The sequence below is a fragment of the Podarcis bocagei genome, assembly GCF_964188305.1.
Source record: "Podarcis bocagei genome assembly, chromosome: 10".
Lineage (NCBI taxonomy): Eukaryota > Metazoa > Chordata > Lepidosauria > Squamata > Lacertidae > Podarcis > Podarcis bocagei.
Genome location: NC_138135.1, coordinates 41,009,176 through 41,032,143, shown reverse-complemented (window position 1 = coordinate 41,032,143; position 22,968 = coordinate 41,009,176). Strand labels below are relative to the sequence as shown.

Sequence of the window (22,968 nt, the reverse complement as noted above, 5' to 3'; positions counted from 1 at the left end):
CAGAGACCTTAAAAGCTCTCCACCTTGGGGTGAGGTAGCAGCAGCAAGGCATGCTCAGTGTACCAGCTTCAGAAAGGAAGGGGTCCCTGCAGGGGGCAATTTCAGAGTTCTTTTGACTATACATGATTTCGGCTTTATGCACCACCCCTGGAACATAACCACTGTGCAAGTTGTGGGTCAGCTATATGGATTTTGCATGAAGCCAATGGAAAAGCAATTACCACTGTAGGAGATTGTTGTCCTTTTACCACCTTTGTCTACTCTCCCCACACACAAAATGATAGAATGCAAGGTGTCTCACCTCTGTCCCACCTTGTATTTTCCTGGTTTCCCTCCACACATGCTTTTCACTAAACTTGATTTAGGTATGAAATAGCCAAGAAGCTTCTATCGGGCATGCCTGAGGATAGGCCAGTTACTGTCATGCAAAACCAGTGGGTTTTATGCAGCTAAGTCCAACACAGAGCAGACCCACTGAAATGAATGAACCCAAGTTACAAATGTACATTAACGTCAATGAGTCTACTTTGAGTAGCACTAGCATTGAATACCACCCTATATATCCCAAAAAGGAGTCAGAGGAGAGCCTCGGTAGGAGTGCAGGCTATATGAAAAGACAAGACACAGAAAAATGAGCTGTAACTCTTGCATGCAAAGCCACAGAAATGATTCCCAGGCCAGCAGTAGTGCAGACAAACTCTATGAACATGATAGAACGGAAGTTACTCACATCAAATCACTTATAAACTGTATTTTGAAACAGTAACGTCTTCCCAACAAAACCATTGCGGTTAAGCTCCTATCTTCCCCACATACCTTAGAGGTTATTCTAAGCAGCCAGGAAAGCATTTTAGCCGGTATAACTCATGTTTTAAGAAACCTTGGTTGCAGATCTCCAACTAATTTCTTAGTAGCAGACCTGATGGCCTTCATGGATCAATGCCAAAATGAGTAGCTTGAGAATTACAACCTGTGGGTGCTTGCAGTTTTAAAATCAATTATTCAATGAAGATTACATCTCTATGCTCCCCATACGCATCCCCTCCAGCAGCTATTCAGTTCATTTCCAAATGAGTTTTTTAACTAATAAAAGAACTAATATTCACACTTATACAAGTTTCGGTCATTACAAAGACTTTGGATCAAAAATATTCTTTTTTATTTGCCAGATACGCCCCTTAAGTGCCCTATTAAAATAAGAAATTCATCAGTTTAATTAAAATGATAGGCATTTTTAAAATGACGTGCTAAGTAAATGGAAGGATGTGCAGAAATGAAGCTCTCCTTCAACATAACATTTATTCTGTCTCTCTTTCATGGTGGCATTGCCCCACAGCATTCAACAGAAAGAATGTGAACTGGTTTTATATGCTTTCTTTGTAGCAGGTGCCAATTTTTAATGCACGTTCAATTTTAACATATGCATCCTATGTTGTACAACTCCTGAGCTGGCTTCCTGGATGGAATAACAGCTTCCCCTATGGCACTGTATAAAGATGGAATAACACCATGAATTGCTGAGTCATGCAAAAGCTACAACAACAGCAAGCTTCCAGCATAGGACTCTCAGGTCTATCATGGCTCATCCATCACTGAAATGTTGCATAAGGTGTTAGAACACTCATTTCAAGAACATGTGCCTGAATTAGATAATGGGGTTCTGCTGGAGTTATAAAAGAAATGAACCCTGCTAAAGGATCACAAATTTTGTGCAGACAGTTGGGGTGCAAGAAGTCCTCTGAACTGTGGGAGGGTTGGTTGCAGCCATGAATTCCAAGGAAAATTCCCTCAGCACCAATTAAAGACACATTTATGTTTTTCCCAAAACCTAAGCACCGATACCAAAAAAAGATTTGGAAGCTTACTGCTGGTCCAAACCAAGCCCTGCAAAACAAAGCCAGAGGTTGGTTTGTTTTTTAAGGGGGAGGGAAGAAACTATTACTGAGTTTTAAACATAAGCATACAAACAAATGGCCAGACACCAAGATCACACGTTATTGGTCTAGGATTATGCCTGCAAAAGTCAGGTGTCTCACTCTGGCTCACATAGAAACTGAAATCAAAACCCAAACTTATTTCCAGCTCAGCTCTTTTGCATCTGGGCACAATCATTGAATCTTTGAACCTTCTCCTCTGATTCTCAAGCAGGTGCTGCCTCTCACCCCCAGGTGTTCTCTTTGGTATTCTTTTTATTATTAGGCTATTAGGAGAACAAAGTGGCATTTCAATACTACAGGGACTCAGCTAGATTCGTAAAGAGGAAGCGTTTTATATGTGTTGTATATGCAATATAACAATGTGACACCAGATGGTGCTGTGGAGTCCCGTCTTTCCCTACTGGATTTCCATGTACAGTGGTACCTCGGGTTAAATACTTAATTTGCTTCGGAGGTCTGTTCTTAACCTGAAACTGATCTTAACCTGAAGCACCGCTTTAGCTAATGGGGCCTCCTGCTGCCGCCGCGCCACTGGAGCACAATTTCTGTTCTCATCCTGAAGCAAAGTTCTTAACCCAAGGCACTATTTCTGGGTTAGTGGAGTCTGTAACCTGAAGCATATGTAACCTGAAGCATATGTAACCCGAGGTACCGCTGTACTTTATGAGTTTACAACACGTTTAGCTGAATCACCCCCTTCATGGATCACTGCCTTGTTGTGGTGAAGGGGCTTGAATAACTCAGAGAAGCTATGAACTATGCCGTGCAGGGCCACCCAAGACGGACAGGTCATAGCTGAGAGTTTAGACTAAATGTGATCCACCTGGAGAAGAAACTGGCAGTCCACTCCAGTATTTTGCCAAGAAAACTCCATGGACATAAAAACGGAGAAGATTTGAGAAGAAAGTGAGAGTTTCCAAGGCATGCTCTGGTTCATGGGGTCAGGTCACGGAGAGCCGAACACGACTAAGACGACTAAACAAAAAGCTGAGTCACAACTTGGACACGTCTAGATCCAGACCAGGTCAGTAAGTTTAACTGCCCCTTTACGAATGCAGCTCTCATTTCCCAAAGCAAAGACTGCTTTGTCACAAAAATTGGGCCTTTAAGAAGGCTTCTGAATCAAGTGCACAAGTCCTTCAAGTGGTATGGGAATTGGTTTGTCTTGCAAGATATAATGATTATGGTGGTGGTGGTGGTGGTGATAATAATATAATCTTCCCTTTATTTCTGCTCTCCTTCGGGAAATATTCTGGTATGGTTTGCACTGCCAGCTTATTTCCAAAGATCCTCTTCAACAGCAAGAATGCTGCACTACCAGGACTGTCCTCTCTGAGAAGCCCTGAAGGTCATATAACTGCTGGCAATGAATGTACGCATTCAACAAAAGAAAGCTGTATTCTTTCTGCCTCCAGCTCTTTTCCACTACTAAGGTCTCCTAAAGTTTGCATGTCTAGCCAACAGGTCAAATTTCTGACGGGCTCTGGGCAGTTATCACCAAATTCATTATTATCCCTCATATTTCAATGCCTGACATACAGTTGGTGCAATCGCTGCAGCATCTTTTTAAAACACACACACACACTTCTCCCAATATATTAGCTGCAGAATCGAAGCTGTAAAAATAGGGGCTTTTTTGCAAGTCCAAAATTTTCTAAACTCATTCTCCCCTGCCCCCTTTTTTTCTTAAAACACGTTTCCAACAATTACTGTGAGAACTTTAATGTTTTGAGTGATAGGGTCAAAATTGTATAGATTTGCCTCTTGTACTAGTGTTTCTTTTACTAAACTTATCATCCTGCAAATCCTCTCACCCAAGTAATCCTTCAATGTGCTTACATCAGTGTGCTTACTCTAAATGAGTAGCTGAATGTTTGAATCCTACATGGTTAATTTAAAAGGCATTACTACAAAGACATTTTTGTAAAGACCATAACATATAATAAAATCTTGTACATACATGCTCAGATCCCAGTTATGAAAAGTGTTTTCCAATATGATAAAAGCGGTGCCAGCTTACTTGGGTTCTTTCCTTTAAGTGTGGGAGGTCACAAACTACACATCAAGGCTGTTATAAATGAAGTTCTTCTCTTGCACACCAAACTACTTTATTTATATGCATCTGTTTTTCTAACTGTACCCCTAACCATAATAGAAGAGTTAAACTTCCACATTACGATATACTCACATATTTGTATATATAAGCATGTTCATATCTGGCATATGTCCTATAATGAATTTTAAGGATTAAAAATCATAATAATAACAAAACTGGTGATCTTCTGTGTAAGTCATACCAGTTGCTCAAAAACTTTATTTTTAAAGCCGCTCATAAATGCACAGGTCTCACTGAGTTCAGTGGGACTTACTCCCATCAAGCATGCTTAGCATTAGAGCCTTAGGTTGCAATACGAAGCATGCTTGCTACGAACTAGGTCCTACTGAGCTTAGTACTGAACTCAGCAGGACTTACTTCCAAGAAAAGACGTTTGGAATCAAGCTGAAAATCTGACCTGAAATATTTAACACAAATTGAAGCAGAAGCTATTCGCTTATCCACCTTGTTTCTCTCACCCCCCCCCTTTCTTCTTCTTTTAAAAGCCATTGGGTGAAAATGTGGTGGGAACAATAGGGCATATTACAGAAGCAAGATGAAAGGTATAAAACAATGGTTGACGTAGAATGATGTAGTGGCTGATTACATCACACTCTGAAGCCACCTAGAGGTCATTCAGTACAATCCCCCCTCTCCCCGGGTCAAAAGGCAGGCGCCTACTAACATCAACCTACATCCACACCTCAGGTGAAACATCCTCTGGTTTAATCCATTTCATTCGCACTCTGTTGCATGACACAAAGGGAGCAGGGGGGAATCAGGTGTGCTTGACTATCACCACCAGATTAGTTTCCACTTGCCTTGAGTGTGGAATGTTACTTTTTCTAAAGTGGGGAGAGGGGGGAGAGGCACTTCCTTTTCTTGCTTGAAGCCTTGTCTACTCTGATCTCTCCGAAGGAATCAGACATTTGTTTTTGCCCTTCTCGGCTTAGATTAACATCTAACACTGTTCAGCAAGAAGAGAACAGATCTTTCGGCAAATGGCCCCCACCCTCCATTTTTTCCAATGACAAAAATAAAAATATCACTCTCAGCCTGACCACATCCCTGAAACTGAATTCCAGCTCACAAGAAGGCTGAGAGTGTGGTGGTGGCTGATGGATGCTTCTCTGCTAAGTCAAAACGGTGCCACAGGCCACCGTGAGGAACTCCTGAGCTCAGCCATGTGACCCAGAGCACCAAAGCTAACTGCCTCCTTCCTCAGATTAATGGGATGAGATCTATCATGTCAGCTTTGCTGGAATCTGGAATGTTAACATTAACATTACATTGAAAATAAACTTTCCTTTTCCAAAAGACTCAAGTTCTAGTCTAGGAGTAAGATCCGGCCGGCATTGCCGTTTAAAGTTTTTATTTTTAAAGCAAATCCCTTGTCCTCATTACGTTATATTGCAACCAGCTTTTGGGAGGGCTTGTGAGTGCTCATTTAGTTCTAAGCAGATTCAGACACCTGGAAGTTTGCAGCATACAGCCTAAATCTGCAAACTTTGTACCCTGGTTGGGTACAAACCAGGCAATTAAGGGCCAACCACCAAACAGCCAAAGTTTGTAGGACTTTTACTTTCCAGTACTACAGTACTACAAAGACTGTCAGAGATCAATCTACCCTGCAAATAGGTATTAAATCTTTCAGGGTGCCTAAGATCTCAGGCTCCCAAAATTAAGTGCTGTGTCACATAAAATACAGAGCCTCCCTGTTTCATTCTTCTTGAGCAACCAATGGACCGATCTACCAAAGTGAATTTTCCTGATTCCTTATTTCCTTTCTTGCATCCACTGCATCCTTTCCCCTATTAGATACACATGAAAGACCTAAAATGGAATGAGCCAAGAGAGCAGCAGGTACCGAAGGAAGTTGGCAGGAAAGTAAGCACAGCTTTGCGATAAGGGGGTGGGGAAAGGAAAGAACCAGTTATGTGAAAACGTTAAACAAAACCAAGTGTCATATGCACAAAGTAGACACAACTTCTGCACACTACCCATTCCCTTCAAGTCACACTTTAAGCAGCTTATTGCAATTAGCAATAAAAAAATTAAAATAAATCCCAGAGCAATTATTTTCTGGTTCCTTTCTCTGCAAACACCTTCTGCCTCATATGTAAGATACACTACCCGCCACTTGGGCGCAACTTGGGACGCAGTAATGGAAGAGGGTTCTAATAAGCGCACAGAGCCATGTATTAAGCAAGGCTGGGCAAGGAGAGAGAAATGGAAGTGTATTGGTGGTGACAGATGCGAGTGTACGTGGAAGGGATGCGCACAGAACGGGAGGTTTGAATGAAGTTGCTGCAAGCCAGAAATAAGCAGCAGCAAAATTTCAGCGGGGACAGGTTCCGTGCGCCTGCTTGCCAACCTGCTTATCTCGTGTGTGCATTATTCACACCATCTGTAATACATCATCTATTAATAGTGCCCTATCAGTGCAGCAAGGAACTTTCCCTCGAAATTGCACAAAGGACAGTGCAGATAAGGAGGAAGGAACAGATAAGGGCAGCGTCTCGCCGCGCGAAACTCGGGAACAGCGCTGTCGTGGGGAAGGCGCCTTGGCGAGCAACGGACGCAGTGCCTCTGGGTCAGAGCAACCTGGCAGAGGACTAGCTCATCATCAGCACATCCCAAGTGCTATAGGTCGATGCCCATCTGCTGGGAACCCAGATACGACTTCCATGTCTGTGCCACCCGAATCCACGTGCAGGAAGTTAAGAGCTCCTGCTACACTCCGGAGACTCAGACGCCTGTCAGCTCAGCATTCAGCGTGCACTCCGACAGCCCCGGGCAGGTCTCTCTCAGTTGAGACAAGTGCCCGAGGAAGGAAGGCAGCGCTACTCCGGCCTAAGAGCGGGTTCTCCGAGTTCCCTGAGCAATTGCTCTTTTCTGAGTCATCCGGAGAGGAGACCATCTCCCCGCCGCCGCCACCTATCCGTGCAAAAATATATACCACAAGAGCGCGTAACTTCCCCCGCGCGATACTCACTTGTGCCTTCTTCATAAGGAAAGAGAGCGCTGCAATCCAGCCCCAGCAGCGGCGTGCAAACTCCGTTTAGCTGATGTGTAGCTCCTGCATGTTGCAAAGGCACCTAGTCCGCGCATTGGGCTTGCCCGGCGCCCTCGGTGGCTGCGCGTCTCCGCTCGCTCGCTCGCTTTCTCTTTTGCCCCCAGGCACGCAGGCGGCGGCGGCGGCGGCGCTGCTTGGCTCTGCACGGCCTCGGTGCTCTCGCAGCAAGCAGAGGCGGGGAGTGAAGCCCAAGCCGTCCTCTGAGCAGGGCTTTTATAGCTCCGAGCTGCCTCCCGCAGCAGCAGCAGCAGCAGCAATCCTGACAAGGAGGACACGCCTTTCTTGCGAGGCTTTCTTTGCCAGGGCGGGGGAAGCCCTGGGGAACTTCAGAGAGATGGAGCTCTCAAGAGCAGAATCAGGCCACCAGGCTACAAGAGGGAGGCTTGCGCTGTCTGTCTGTCTGCCAGGCGGGCAGAAAAGAAAGGAGGGAAGGAGGGAAGTTATGGAGACGTGAGGGAGAGGTGGATTAAAGGAGCCCACTGCACCCTCTGCGGGTTTCCTTCCACATCACCTTCCCTGTCAGCATAAGGGTCTGTCACATGTTATGAAGCAGTTGATTGACATTGATCAAGTGCGCTGGGTGATTACAAGGCCCTTGATGGCACATACAGTTGTGTGTGTGTGTTATTTTTCGCCCTGCCCCAATCTGAGACTTGCCATAAAATCTGGAGAAGAGGAGGAAGAGGCCCAGAAGACATTAAGAGGCAATTACAAGATCCAAGGTGAATGCTTGGGCACATCTGATGAATCAATGGATTCAAAATACAAGGAAGGAGATTCTGACTAAACATTAGGAAGAACTTGCTGTTGGAAGGTGGAATGGACTCCCTCAGAAGGTGGCAGACTCTCTCTCATTGGAAGTTTTGAAGCTGAGTTGGCTATCTGTCTGTCAGGGATGCTTTAGTTGTGATTCCTGCACTGTAGAGGGTTGGAGTAAATGACCCTTGGGATCCTTCCAACTCTACAATTCTGTGGTTCTGTTATGTCATAATAAAAGGACAGCCTTGCAGGTGCCACAAGACTCTATTTCTCCCCTTTTTTGCCACAACAGCCTCTGAAAATTATCGCTATACACAGTGGAGGCAAATGTGGCCCTGCCCTAACAACTTCAGGCTGGCCTCATCCAGCTCCCGCCTGCCTGTCTTCTTACTGGCATCCAGTCCAGCGAATGACACTGGCTATCAGTTTTCTCCTCCTCAGTCTCAGTGTTGCCCTTGTAGAACTCAGTAGCTAGGAGGATGGGGACAAAACTGGAATTGTTTGGCTCTACCCATCATTGGCCCAGGCTCCACCTACTGTTGGCATACCTGACTCCCACCCTGCCAGCCCTGATGGTCACCAGCTGCCGCTGGGCAGACTTTTAAGACAATTCAACTCACATGCACTGCTCCAGATTCAGGTAGGTAGCCGTGTTGGTCTGATGCAGTCGATATATGTATGTATATGTATATGTATATGTATGTGTGTGTGTGTGTGTGTGTGTGTGTGTGTATCAAACCTATCCATTCTTAAGGAAATCAGTCCTGAGTGCTCACTGGAAGGACAGATCCTGAAGCTGAGACTCCAATACTTTGGCCACCTCATGAGAAGAGAAGACTCCCTGGAAAAGACCCTGGTGTTTGGAAAGACTGAGGGCACAAGGAGAAGGGGACAACAGAGGATGAGATGGTTGGACAGTGTTCTTGAAGCTACCAGCATGAGTTTGACCAAACTGCGGGAGGCAGTGGAAGACAGGAGTGCCTGGCGTGCTCTGGTCCATGGGGTCACAAATTTTTCAGATACACTGAAACAGAAGTCACCAGACCCTTATATATAGTGGGAGGGTGGAGTGGGGTTTTTCTCAGGAGGGTAGTAGGAGATGGGTGATACTCAATTGGTATGGTAAACCTGTTGACAAATGTTAATGACTGCAATTAGTCCTACAGGAAAAAGCAAGGGATAGTATGCAGATGATTAGCATATGTAATGAGACAGGAATCTAATATCTCTGTTAAGACCAGGTCTCTCCATAGTTTTCAGTTTAGTGATAAGTTGTAATTCAGCAACTTCTTTTTCAAGTGTTTCTGAAATTCTTTTGTAGTAAGACAGCTGCTTTGAGATCCTGTATTGAATGTCGTGCTCCAATAAGGCCATTTTTACAGTTTTGTAGTTCCTACATGTGTACGGTTTATACTGGTGAAAAAATGCATTCCCCACCCCCATGGGAAGTAATTGGCTTTCTTTCCCACATTAACAATATTGACTCATGTACAAAATCAGTAGCAGAGGCTCACATTCATTGTAAGGGCAATTTCACACGTCAGGCTTGATATATGGATGTAAAAATATGCATTGGCCAGAAGGCTCACTTCAATCTGTACAACAAAGAGTCCTCTTCTGCTTTCTCTTCCCCGTTAAAAATCTAAGCACCCTGTGAAAATGCTCTCAAGGGAGAGCAGTTCCTTAAGGATGCCCCCAACCACTTCCTTTTCTTTCAAGAGTGTTTGAGCAATGGGCATCCCTTTAAATACAGTCGTACCTTGGAAGTCGAATGGAATCTGTTCAACTTCCAAAATGTTCAGAAACCAAAGCACAGCTTCTGATTGGCTGCAGGAAGCTCCTGCAGCCAATCGGAAGCCACATCAGACGTTCGGGTTCCAAAGAACGTTCACAAACCTACTCACTCACTTCCAGGTTTGCGGCGTTCAGGAGCCAAAACGTCTGAGTACGAAGGCACTTGGGACCAAGGTATGACTGTATACCCATTGGAATAAAGTCCTTGGTTTCAATGAATTTCCTTTATGTGTGAGTGTCTGCCATTCTGAAAGGTGTATAACCCATTTTTAAGATTATTTAACCTGTAGCACTTACCATATCCTATAATGCCCTTGCCTAAGAGTGTTAAACAGTGTCCTGGGGCAGGAGGTGGATTAGGCACCCCTCCAAAGGAAAATTATAGCCTATGGACCCACTGATTTTGGGTGCAGCAAAACATTAACAAATAAATTTAACACTGTGCTGAAGTGGGAAGAGAGGTTTACATTTCTCCATGCAACCCAGCACTCTGAGGGAGAGGCAGATCATTCCCTCCCTAGTCACCAGATTCATCATTTTATGACAACCTCCTAGCTGATCTGCACAGGTTAGTTAAGGAGCGGGAACTGTGTACATGCGTGAGGGTATGTCTGCAAAAGTGGCAATGGCAGACCTTGGCACCTCAAATTTCCATGGCACCCTGTGTAACACCAAAATCTGTACCCCTACCTCTGGTCTTCTGTTGGGCTTCATAGCTGCAGCACCAGCAGTGACACCTCAGAAGCTCTGTGCCCAGTGTGACTGAACTGGTGGGGCGCCCCTAGATTCACCTAGGGCCAGTGTGGTGTAGTGGTTAAGAGCGGTAGTCACGTAATCTGGGTAACCGGGTTCGCGTCTCCGCTCCTCCACATGCAGCTGCTGGGTGACCTTGGGCCAGTCACACTTCTTTGAAGTCTCTCAGCCCCACTCACCTCACAGAGTGTTTGTTGTGGGGGAGGAAGGGAAAGGAGAATGTTAGCCGCTTTGAGACTCCTGAAGGGGAGTGAAAGGCGGGATATCAAATCCAAACTCTTCTTCTTCTTCTTCTTCTTTGTATGGGGTGGCCACTGCCCTTCAGAGAGTTGGCCAAGGGTGTATGCAGTCCATGGGCCAGAAAAGGTCAGCCACTTCTCCTTTAACTACTTTGTGAAGCTCATATAGAGGCATGCGCTACACACATATTCCTTTGCAATTTTTACAGTGCAAACTTAAGGTTGTTAAGGAGAAACAGTTATGAGCTAGTTTTTTTCCTGAGTGCATTAACTTGGAGTGCAGGAATGAGATATTCTGTAGCTGATATTCTGTAGCTGATTCCCCCCCCCAAAAAAAAAAGTATCACTGGGTTGAGCTTTAGAGAGGAAAGGAGGTCCACACCCACCTTGTCCAGAGATAAGAGAGGGAACTAATGTTTTGGAGTGGGGGAAAACATTTCCTCTAGAAAGAAAGAGCATGCTATAATTTGCTGAAGGTGACAAGACCTTTCTTTTTCTAATTCACATTTTACTCCCAGTCCTGCTTAAGACAAGTATATAACACTGATTCTGCCTTTGAAGTGCAGACTGTGAACATTATAAGCACACAATGTAATATTGCAATGTATCCCCAATCTCTAAAAAGAGTGCTCCTGTTCAGAGTCTCAGCTACCTTGGAACCAACAGCTAATTGACAAAGTAGTCGTGTGTCCTACTTTACAGTAGACAGTCCACTGCTTCAGGGATGAGAAACATGCAGCCTCCTAGAGGTTGTTGGACACTAACTCCTCTCAGCTCTAGCCAGCAGTGCCAATGGACAAGGATGATGGGAGCTGCAGTCCAGCTATATCTGGAAAGTCACAGGTTCCCTTCTCCTGATCCATTTGAAGGGCTATCCAATCAAGTTTGGTTTAAAGAATGGGGCAAAAGGTAGGTATAGATAAGCTCTCAAAGTCTTTTCCACTGTGGTGAGATGTATTGTGTTTCTGTTTAAATCACAATGATTATTTCCAAATTGGAGGGGATGTTGATTGCTTCCATGTCCCTCTGTTTTTTCCTCCCATCTTCAACTAATTTCACAAACCATGTTGCTCCGCCTCTCTCTCTAGCTACTTACTTTTACCCTAGTTCACATCGCAGCCCCAAAACTCTACTTCAAACTCTGGCTTTCTCCATCTAACTATCTCTGAGTTGAGGGAGGGAGCGCGCCCATTTGTTGTCTCAAACAGAGTCCCCTTCCCTTTGTTCTCTTAATGGCCCATCACCCAGCCAATCAACTCAACACAGGGGCCAGGTTTATATTTTAACACTTGCCGGATCCAGGGGTTAGAAAGGTCTCAACTCTCCCCAGCAACTCATAACAATACTTTTATAATTGTATTCAAACTACAGTACAACCAGTTTATTACTGACCAAGTTATCATGAGGAGGGGGCGAGCACCCTCCATCATCACACTACCTCAACTATGCTGTCCCCACACATTCACATGCAGATGACAAATCCAAACACAGAACATGCATGCAATCTTATTTATGTAGGCTAACACTGTGTGGTCAATTGCTAAATAAAATATTGCCTGATGTACCTAGGATTTTATGTACACAGGCTCTAAGTGGGATAGATATGCAGGGACAGTGCATTGCTCTGTGCAGTAAACTAGAAATGGAATCACCCAAACTGGCCCTGAGTCTTTTACAAATCTTGTCTCTCTAGAGCAGCGGTTCTCAACCTGTGGGTCCCCAGATGTTGTCGGATACAATTCCCATCATTCCTGAGCTCTGGCCTTGCTAGCTCGGGGTGATGGGAGTTGTAGTTCAACAACATCTGAGGACCCACAGGTTGAGAAAGGCTGCTCTAGAGCATGGGTAGGCAAACTAAGGCCCGGGGGCCAGATCCGGCCCAATTGCCTTCTAAATCCGGCCCACGGACGGTCCAGGAATCAGCATGTTTTTACATGAGTAGAATGTGTCCTTTTATTTAAAATGCATCTCTGGGTTATTTGTGGGGCATAGGAATTCATTCGCTTTTCTTCTTTTTTCCCCAAAATATAGTCCGCCCCCCACAAGGTCTGAGACAGTGGACCAGCCCCCTGCTGAGCAAGTTTGCTGACCCCTGCTCTAGAGCAGTGTTTCCCAACCTTTTTTGGGCAAAGGCACACTTGTTTCATGAAAAAAATCTCGAGGCACACCACCATTACAGCCCGTGTGACGTCAGCGCGCAGCGTCACGCCGGGAGGGACATGAATTGCTAGCAAATTACATAATCACCTCCTTGAGGGCTGGCTCATCTTCTCCGAAGGCAGAACCCCATTAATTAACAGCACAGACTCACACCATAGCCAAGACGAGGGGGGGAAACCTCAGTCATGCACAGTCATGCACATGTGGGGGCTAAATGAGGACGAAGACCGGGCAGAGAGCAGGGTTCAAATCACCCCACCTGGCCAGGACAATCCCTGGGTGCTCCCTTGGGCCACTCGCCTGACCCACCTCGCAGGGCTGTTGTTGCGAGGATAACACGGGGAGAACCACGCGCGCCCCCGGGAGCTCCTTGGAGGAGAAAGCGGGCGATGAATGCAATGCACGAAATATATGAGAGGCGACCAGGTTTTGCAGGTGAGGGGCCCCCGCCAGCCTCCGCTTCCAACACCCGGCGCAACGACGCCGAAGTTTCCCCCCCCCCGGGCTCGGCTTGGGGAGCAGCGCTGCTCCCCCCCGGCTCCCCTTCGCCCTCCCGGCTCTCTCTGCCGCCCACTGGGGACCCCCCTCACCTGCCAAGTCCGGAGCGCCGGTGGAAGTTGCATGCATGCATGCAGGGCGCCGCGTTGCCATTGCATTGCACTGCACTCCATGCAACGCCTGCATGCATGCATTGCCTTGCACGCACGCCAAGGGGTCTCCCCGCGGTCCGATGCGTCCCCTCCAGCGCGGATGCAGCAGTGCAAAAATAACCCCCCCCCCGACGCAGCCCTACCTGGGGGGCAGCCTCCGCCTCCGCCGCTCCGCCTCCGCGGGGATCCCCGGGCTCCATCCTGCCGCCCGATCTCCACGGGGGCGCAGGCAGGCTGCGCGGGGTCTGCGCGGAAGAGCCCCTGCCCACCCGGCCGCCGCCGCCGCGCTCATTCCATGGCCGGGAGAAGAGCGCTTCAAACAAAACGCCCGGCCCGCCAGGCCACGCTGGGAAACGTAGTTCGCGCACCCCGCACGGGCGCGGAGCCCAAGGGCGAGGGGACTACGGATCCCGGCAGCCCCCGCACCAGGGACGGAGGGGGAGAGGCCGGGTGCAGGGATGGAGGGACGAGTGGGCGAGCGAGTGAGTGAGTGGCAGCCGCCAAGCCTTGGCCGAGAGCCAGGAAGGGCCTCCCCGGAGGAGGAGGAGGAGGAGGAGGAGGGAGGCGCAGAGCAGGAGGGAGGGAGGGAACCCCAGGGGTCATCTAGTGACGGCGCCCCAATCAAAAATTTGACTTAAAAAAAAAAATCTTTCGAATTTTTTAATTTTTCCCGCGGCACACCAGGCAATATCTCGCGGCACACTAGTGTGCCACGGAACAGTGGTTGGGAAACACTGCTCTAGAGCAAGTGCAGCACTGATTGTGGGTGATCCAAAAGTTCTGCCTGTACTGGGATTGGCGGGTGTTAAATTCAAATGTGGCAGTTTACCTATACCTGTTGTAGTCACGATTTGTACACCATCTCAAAACTGGCTGATGAGCTGAAGCTTGACATTTAGTGTTGCACTGGTGAGTTTAGTGTATCTTTTCTAAAACTTTCTTTCTCTAATGCTGTTGGCATCGTGGCTGTGTTTGAAATATGAACAAATTCCTGAACACAGGAAGCTCGAGTCTCCCGTGTTGTTATTTAGCCAATTCAGCACCTCTCAGGTTTCCTTGCAGCCACTCTTCTAAGCAATATTTATTTTTATTTTCTCACACAAAGGGTTGGCCTCTTGTGTTTCCAGAAACTTTGTCGGGGGGGGGGCATTGCGGGTGGAAGACTGGTATTGATATCCTCTCTGAAATGAAGTCCACAGAGATAGCAACATCATGTTCTTCATGTCATTCATCTGGTGATAATGGTGTCTGTAGCAGTGCTGTTGAAAGACTATCTGCTGTCATTAGCTCTTTCCCAGGGAAGTGTACTGCTTTATAAGGGAATTTTGTCATCCTGAGATTAAATCTTTGGATCTCTTGGGAGAAGTTTGTGAAGAGATTTGACTCTAGAAAGGACATAAGTGGCTGTTTGTAAGGTGAATGTCAAGCCGGAACTCTGGGAACCTATGGGAGCTTTTCTCCCAATATTAATTGCCACTCAATGTGAAGCATGGAGGAAGCACAGATTTTTACATCAATCAGGGCAAGAGAGAGGAGGCAGGGAGAGGGAACTTCAGGCCCTCCAAACAACACCTTCCCCTAGGCCACACCTGCCACCAGCCATCCTTCACTTGCCAAATGTCTCTTGCATGTCTGGATGGAAGATAGAAAGGGATGTGCATATGCTCTATCTGTACACAATTTATATTTGTTGAGTGGACTAGGACCTGGGAGACTAGCAAATTCCCCTCAAATATTGCCTGGAGCTGAGAGGCCACTACCTGCTGTTTCACCTTCCCCCACAAAAAGCCAAATTGGAGATTCTAATTGTTCAAAGTCAAACCTCAGGCACTGGTGAAGGAAGAGGAGTGTGGGGGGAGCACACCGCCCCTGGCAGCGCGATCCCCAGGGTGCCATCATGCCTGCTTCCCTCTGCCCGCGCTGGGTGCCCCACCCCCGCAGGTGGCAAGTCCCTCCCCCAGGACGCACGCCAGCCCCGCCCCCACCTGCTCTCTGCCCCCCGGTGCCGGAGCATGACGCTCTGCCACTGACCTCAGGCCTAGGTATGGAATGTGGCACTCCTAGCCTCTCTGCCTGATGCTCAGGACGGCCCTCAGGATATATCTTGGCTGTGAGTCAGTGCTTTGGCCAGCTTGCAATGTGTCCTAGAACTGTCGTAACGCCTCTTCCTTGCCTTGATGGAGAAGGGCATTGGTGTAGAAATTTCTCACTTTTGCTTGCAACAAAAGGTAAGTGTTACATCCATTGTTCCACCTCCTTTTGCCTCTGGTTCCACCCCCTACTAGCACATGGCCCCTATGAGGTTGCCGATGAAGGAAAGTGGCCCTCAGTTTCCCACACATGGTCTAGCTAGCTTACTAAGATATGGGTCTTATTTATGTAATATGCAAGGAATCTAAATTGGTTATCTCCTGATGCTAATCATTTCTCTGAGAGGAAAAAGTGTTGCCGCATTCTTGACGTTAACACACAATGTTGATAGGGCTTAGAAATGGTGGTGCTTTCGTTTCCCCTGATTTATCTAGGAGAAGGGTTACAACCAGGGCTTTTTTCCCCAGCCAGAACTGACTGGAACTCAGTTCTGACATCCTCTTAGGTAGGCACCATTGCCATTATAAGAGAACAAGGGAGGAGTTCATGGTGAGTTCTGCACCTCTTTTCATAGAAAAATAGCACTGTAAAAAAGGTAAAGGTAAAGGACCCCTGGAGAGTTAAGTCCAGTCAAAGGTGACTATGGAGTTGCGGTGCTCATCTCACTTTCAGGCTGAGGGAGCCACCATTTGTCCACAGACAGCTTTCCGGGTCGTGTGGCCAGCATGACCAAACTGCTTCTGGTGCAATGGAACACTGTGATGGAAACCAGAGCGCACGGAAACTCTGTTTACCTTTCCGCCACAGCAGTACCTATTTATCTACTTGCACTGGTGTGCTTTTGAACTGCAAGGTTGGCAGGGGCTCCACCAAAAGGTCTCTCCTTCAATAACTCAGCTGAACGTGCTTCAAATCAGCTGAACACACGAAGGTAAGGAGAGAAGGGAGCAGGATTGGTGCACACAGGGACCCGTGCCCTCTACCCAGTTTGTGCCCCCAAGCATTCAGCTAAAAGCTACTACAGACCTCACTGATAATACTGAGCCCTTTGAGGGGAATATATTTATTTAACCACAGCTCTTGACAGGAATGCCCTCTGCTGCAGTGGGAAGAGACTATCTAGATACCATTGTGTTAATGGGTGAAGTCAGTTTGCTGTTCCACAGCTCCAACAGGACATCAGCATCACAGGCTATTCGGTACATTCTCAGAATCCAGTCAGCTCTAGGAAACCTTTCTAGGACTCACCAACCCGACATGTCTCCTTTAGTAGAGAATGCTGCTTCCCATTGTCTGTTACACAATTCCCTTTCATAACTAGCTGGCTCAGAGGAAAATATTGAATAATGTAGTAGTAATGCTTATGAAACTGAATGAGATGTGTGAGAAATCTGACACTTATCTACATGCTGCAGGGATGTTTACCATTGGAAACAACATTGTTATGAGTTTGTTGGTGCCAGAGTTTGTCGGTGCAAGACACCAAAAATTCCTGGATTTATTAAGTTTTGGGGTTAACCAATGCTTGGAGTATTAAGATGAGCCACCAGACGCTGAATTTAGCAGTGTCAAAATACAGGCTGAACCAGTTTTTCCGTTTTCAGGAAATTGTTTGAGATATGGGACATCAGCAAAGCAGAGACTCTGTGTCAGTCATAAAATTGGAGAAGTCCCTTACTGAGCTCTCAGATCGTTAGTCAGAAGACAGTGACAGAGTTTTAGTTAGGAGAAAGTTTTTATGATTTCATTTGGCTGTGGCATGACTGAGGGAACAGGGTGTCAGTCTGTTAAACGTGTCAAGCTGGAGAAGGGGCATCAGAACACAGTGTGGCTAAGTTTGGATCCAAGGTAGCAGCAGTGTGAGAAACAAGACCCTTTTGGAGTGTAATGCTAAAAAAGCCCCTCCACTGTATGCTCAGGTTGTATATAAACCATATATCATAAAGACACCACAGTCTCTACTGTGCCTCAGTTCCTGAGGAAACACAAACCCTGTATAAATACCTGGAACCCTGGGATCTCACACTGCCCAGAGATGGGTGGCATGTAACACTGGTGTCAGAAGTGGGATTTGTGTTTCCTGGAGAAAAGGCCTGAGAGCAAGGTGTGCCTGAGCCAAAATGAAGGGAATAGCCGTAAATAAATGAATGAATGAATGAAGGGAAGAATAGCAGCACTCCTTGAACAGCTTGAGAGAAGGGAGCAGTGACAAAGCCTCCTGTTCGACAAGATACACCAGCAGCAAGGCCAGTGGCCTGAGAGAACATGCCAGCTGCTGACAAAATGGATGAGAATCCTCTATGAAGATGCCTGATGAGGACATCAAAAGTGACCCAGTAGACCAGGTGTGAGGCAGCCAGATGGAAGGGGTGGCTGAGGAGATGGATGGATGACGCTGAAGAGCTGTTGGCTGGAAATGAAGTACTGCTGCTAATTGATTTCTCTACTCCCTGGGAGCCTGCTGTGGAAAGAGGGCAGGAGGAAGAAACAACATTCTCTGTTGTGCTTCATTTCCTAAGGAAACATGAACCTTGGGTAAGTGCTTGGACCCCTGGAATCTCACACCACTCAGAGACTGGGGTGGCATGCAACAATATTTAAGGCAGTAAACAAGCATGAGCCTGTAAGGATGGCACCATTAAAACTCATATTGTGCCTCTTAGCCTAGTTGAGATAACCAAGCAAGTAAGCTTAGTATAGCCTGATATTATTTAAAATTCAGAATTAAAACAGAATTGCAATCTTTAGGATCAAAGGCCAGGGTGAAGAGGTGTACCTTCAGCATTCTCACAAAGCCATACAGTGAAGAAGCCAGATGCACCTGCCACCTCTGTGTGGCAGGTGGGGGTGGAAAGCCACAACTGAGGGGCTGCCTCAGAAAACGCCCTCTCTTGGGTCACTCCACCCCTGAGCTTCTGAGCATAATATCAAGGAGTTGGTAAAACTTCCCTTCTAACCATGCCACAGTCAATTCACCTCCCCTGCCCTTAAACAATGGGAGCTTCCTTTCCAGGGTTAATAGTTGTACGAGAAGATTTCTGTTTGAGCTACAGCATTTGAGGAAATCCCTGGGTAAGTACTGATGCCCACCTGACCCATGTAATCAACACTGTGTTGCACATTAGTTGTGTCTGTATCATCCATCATACCAGAATGTTCAAATGACGCACACAGCACATTGGAACAATGACTGGTGGAATCAGTTACGTTCCACACACGATTTACAAAAGTGTTGGCAATTTGTTATCCTGAACCACATTATTTTTGCTTAATGAAGTACAAAGTTCTGCCACATCAGAACTTGAGGAAAGGATGATGCAAATACTGCTTTAATTCTATTGAAGTCAATGGAACTAAAGGCAGTAGAAATTGAATGCAGTTTGTTTCACAGAGATGTTGCTGCCTTTAAAATTCTCAGCATTTACTTTAATAGGGATACACTGGTTTAAAACAAAGCACCACCAATTAAATGTGCTAACTCTTATTAATTGCTTGTTAATTAAACTGTCGGCATGTTAAGAGTGCAAACATCTATCATCTTCACAAGAGCACTTCAAGGTAGCTAGATTGTTTTACTTTTATTTTTCTTATTACATTTTCCAGAACACTAAGAACACCTTGGCTTTCCAAGGTGATCTAATGATAGTATTTATGGAGTTCGCCCTTTTTTTTTAAGTATTGAAAGCATTTCACATACATTAGTACAATTCAACCTCTCAAAGTTGTAAGCTAGGTCAACATTATTGTCTCTTTAGAAAAGATGGTGCTTCAGGCTGAGAGACGGTACCTCAGCTAAGGCCACCGGTTAGAGTGACCATCTAGCCTACTGTACAAAGGCCAGACCTCTATTTGAAGCCTGCCCAGTCCAAATCTAGTTTTAAAGATAAATAACTATTAGTAGGAAAAGCAGCCAGGCCCTTGAACCTGCCCATCAAGAGCACCTGAACAGCAGACTGAGCAAGTAGAAAGGTCAATCAGTCCAAGTCTTCCCCACCGTGGTGAGATGTACTGCCATTTTTAATCAAAACACTATTTCTAAATCTGCATATTCAAATATTATGCAGATCACTACCCTCTTTTTTCTTCTGTTTTGGTGCCACATAAGCAGCTGCTCCGACACTAGTGAATTTATAGCAGAAGCAGGACTTGAATCAGGGACTTCCTGCTTAATTTCTCAGTCTGTTTCTTAAAATCCAACTGGACAATCCTTCCTTGCCTCTGTTTGCAGCCAGCTGAGCACCTGACATTACAGTGGTACCTCTGGTTATGAACTTAATTCGTTCCGGAGGTCTGTTCTTAACCTGATACCATTCTTAACCTGAGGTACCACTTTAGCTAATGGGGTCTCCTGCTGCTGCCGCACCGCCAGTGTGCGATTTCTGTTCTCATCCTGAGGTAAAGTTCTTAACCTGAGGTATTACTTCCGGGTTAGCGGAGTCTGTAACCAGAAGTGTTTGTAACCTGAGGTACCACTGCATTGCTCTTTTCCAAGGCAATTGAGGAAGGGGGGAGGGGTATGAGAGGGAACCATTGGCACTCCCATAATAGACACATGGAACATCTTTTCCAGCTGTGGGTTGTAGTACCCAAATTCAGATCTCTGAAAGGAAAAAGACACCCTGTGGGAAATGGCAATCAAATATAACTAACAAGCTTATGGCTAGTAAACGCAAAAAGGGCTTAAGACCACAGAACTGTATTCCTAGACTCAGTTAGGCCATGTTCTGCCACCTCCAGTGAGGAAGGAAGCAAAGCTTCCTTTGTTCACTTTCCTCTACTATGTGAAGCTGACCAGGCAACATGTCTCGGCTTGATCGCTTCAAACCCAGACCACATGCTCAGAAATATTTTTCTGTATTTTGTAACCCAATAATTTTCTACCTGTGTTCCTCTTGCTGCTGCATGGAATAACACATGAATCTGACCTTTGGAATTTGTATGTAAAGTATTTACATTTACTAATGGTCTGTTCATTGCAAAAGGGGTAGAAATGGGGAAGGTGCCTTATTCAGACTAAATGGGATATTAAAAGGGTCAAACATCCTATATTCATAACGCTTCATGGTCGCTACACATTTTATGACTTTTATGACTGGGGTTCTCTTACTGAAGAGTGCATTTAGCCCCATGCTTTGGATCTAGGGATCCAGCCAATTCTTTTACCGATTACCACACATAGACAATCTATAGATTTCATCCATCACATTTGTGGTAGAACAGGAGACAGAGAGAAAGGCAGATGGAGGGAGGGAGGGAGAAATTGGCTATACTTGTGCTAAGGAATGCCTGGGTCATGTTCATGTACTCTCTGCCAATTCGTGCCAACTCCTTCATGGTGCTTAAAGTTTATTTTTAGCTGTTCTACGGCTCCTCCTAAGAGATGAACCTGTTTCAGTATTAAAAACACACAAAAACAGCCTCTAGCTAGATTTGGTTTCTGTTCCCACGTTGACTTCTGATGCTCAGTTCAGGATGAACCAACAAAATGTTGCATCGAGGAGAAAACAAAATGTATTTTTAGAAACAGGTGTCAGTGCTTCTTGATAAAAGATATGACTTCCTGAAACCCTGTGACCATATATGTATGTCTGTATGTATGAACTAGAATTGTGATCAAGAGCTAAAAAAAAAGAAACCCGAAGCAAAGGGGAGCAATCCAGACTGGGAGCAGTAAAGTCCAGAAAGAAATTATAGTAATCTAAAACTAAGTTATAGTAATCACTTAGAAATACAGTGGTACCTCAGGTTACATATGCTTCAGGTTACATACTCCGCTAACCCAGAAATAGTGCTTCAGGTTAAGAACTTTGCTTCAGGTTGAGAACAGAAATCGTGCTTTGGCAGCAGCAGGAGGCCCCATTAGCTAAAGTGGTGCTTCAGGTTAAGAACAGTTTCAGGTTAAGTATGGACCTCCAGAACGAATTAAGTACTTAACCCGAGGTACCACTGTAAACTGGGACACCCACCAAATTTGATAGTTCTAAAAGGAAGAAATTGAATGATGTAATCCACAAATGGTATTAAGGCTATGAAAAGAGACAGAAGAAGGTGTAACTATTGCAGACGAAACCCAAACATCTAATTTATTTCTCTATTCTTTCTTGCTGGAGGGGAAAGGGTCTGGAAGGGGACTCCCCCTTTGTAGTCAGCTTTCCTCAGGAGTTGCTCTGCAGACTGACCTTTCTAGGAGATAAGAAGCCACAAACTATATGTGGGATATATAGTCTGTTGAAAATAATACCTAAGTGAGAATGTGAAAGAGTTGCTGGTTATTGTTGTTGTTTCACATTCTCAGATGGTATGGGAAGATGTTGTTGTGTGTGTGCCTGCCATAAATTTTGAGAAGTCATTTTGTCCATTATTCTTGGATCTGGACTTTGAAGAGAATCTGTGTTCTCCTCTCATTTCTTTAATTTACAGACCCCAGTGCTTCATTTTTCTGCAGAAAAAAAAAATAGTTACAGTGGTACCTCGGGTTAAGAACTTAATTCGTTCTGGAGGTCTGTTCTTAACCTGAAACTGTTCTTAACCTGAGGTACCACTTTAGCTAATGGGGTCTCCCGCTGCCGTTGCACCTCCACCGCACGATTTCTGTTCTCATCCTGAAGCAAAGTTCTTAACCCGATGTACTATTTCTGGGTTAGTGGAGTCTGTAACCTGAAGCATCTGTAACCTGAAGCGTGTGTTACCTGAGGTACCATTGTACTTAAGTTCATTAATAGCAATGATTGTATACCAATTGCAAATGCAATAATTTAGGCAAGCTTGGAGTTTGCAAACTGAAATTTTTTTGTGCTTAGTTATTTTTCTATATTTTTCCCTGGAAAATGCCTCCACAAATATATCCACCTTTAGACTCTTGATAAAAATGCAGAGATCAGGACAGAGCCCAGAGAGCGGGTGTGATGTTGGGCACAGAGCCAGCAGAAGGACCTGCTTCCTTTTAATCATGGTGCCTCTTCATGCAAATAAGATGCAAAGGAACACCTAGTCCCCAATTTCCAGATGAAACCAGTGAGCCATGTTTCCTGAAGTCCATGTTCTCCTCATCCTAAGACTGTAGACCAAAACCTTTGCTCTAGCTCCATTGTTGCTTCTTAAACTATATCTTTTGCATCGGGTAAGAAATAAGTACTTGTCTGTTAGATGACAGGGCGCTGTTGTCCATAGTACCTGAGGGCAGCCAGTTAGCTGAGAGGGCACTGGGTACACAAAACTCTGCTCTCCAGCAGCTTGTTTCTTCTTCCTGCTCCTGTAGCATCTGTCACCTGAGGCCGTTTTCAGAGACAAGTGTTCTCAGAGTCAACCCCATGTACCGCATATTACAATAGCCAAGCTGAAAAGCCATCAAAACATATCGAGCAGAGACCACACACACACACACACACACACACACACACCATTTCCAGAAAGG

General features: G+C 45.8%; 1 protein-coding gene across 4 annotated transcripts in view; it reads right to left on the bottom strand.

Moving 5' to 3' along the window:
- Positions 1–22,968, bottom strand: part of KITLG (KIT ligand) — a 109,728-nt gene that overhangs the window by 76,931 nt on the left and 9,829 nt on the right. For 2 of the 4 annotated variants that reach the window (XM_081211266.1, XM_081211267.1), the window contains exon 1: positions 7,028–7,307. The exons of 1 other annotated variant lie outside the window; for it this stretch is intronic. In XM_081211266.1, coding sequence (XP_081067392.1) covers positions 7,028–7,042 — 15 coding nt within the window. In that variant the 5' untranslated portion in view covers positions 7,043–7,307. Of the gene's footprint in view, positions 1–7,027; positions 7,310–22,968 lie in introns of those variants that run through there. One more of the 4 variants, XM_081211268.1, reaches the window with a different exon arrangement.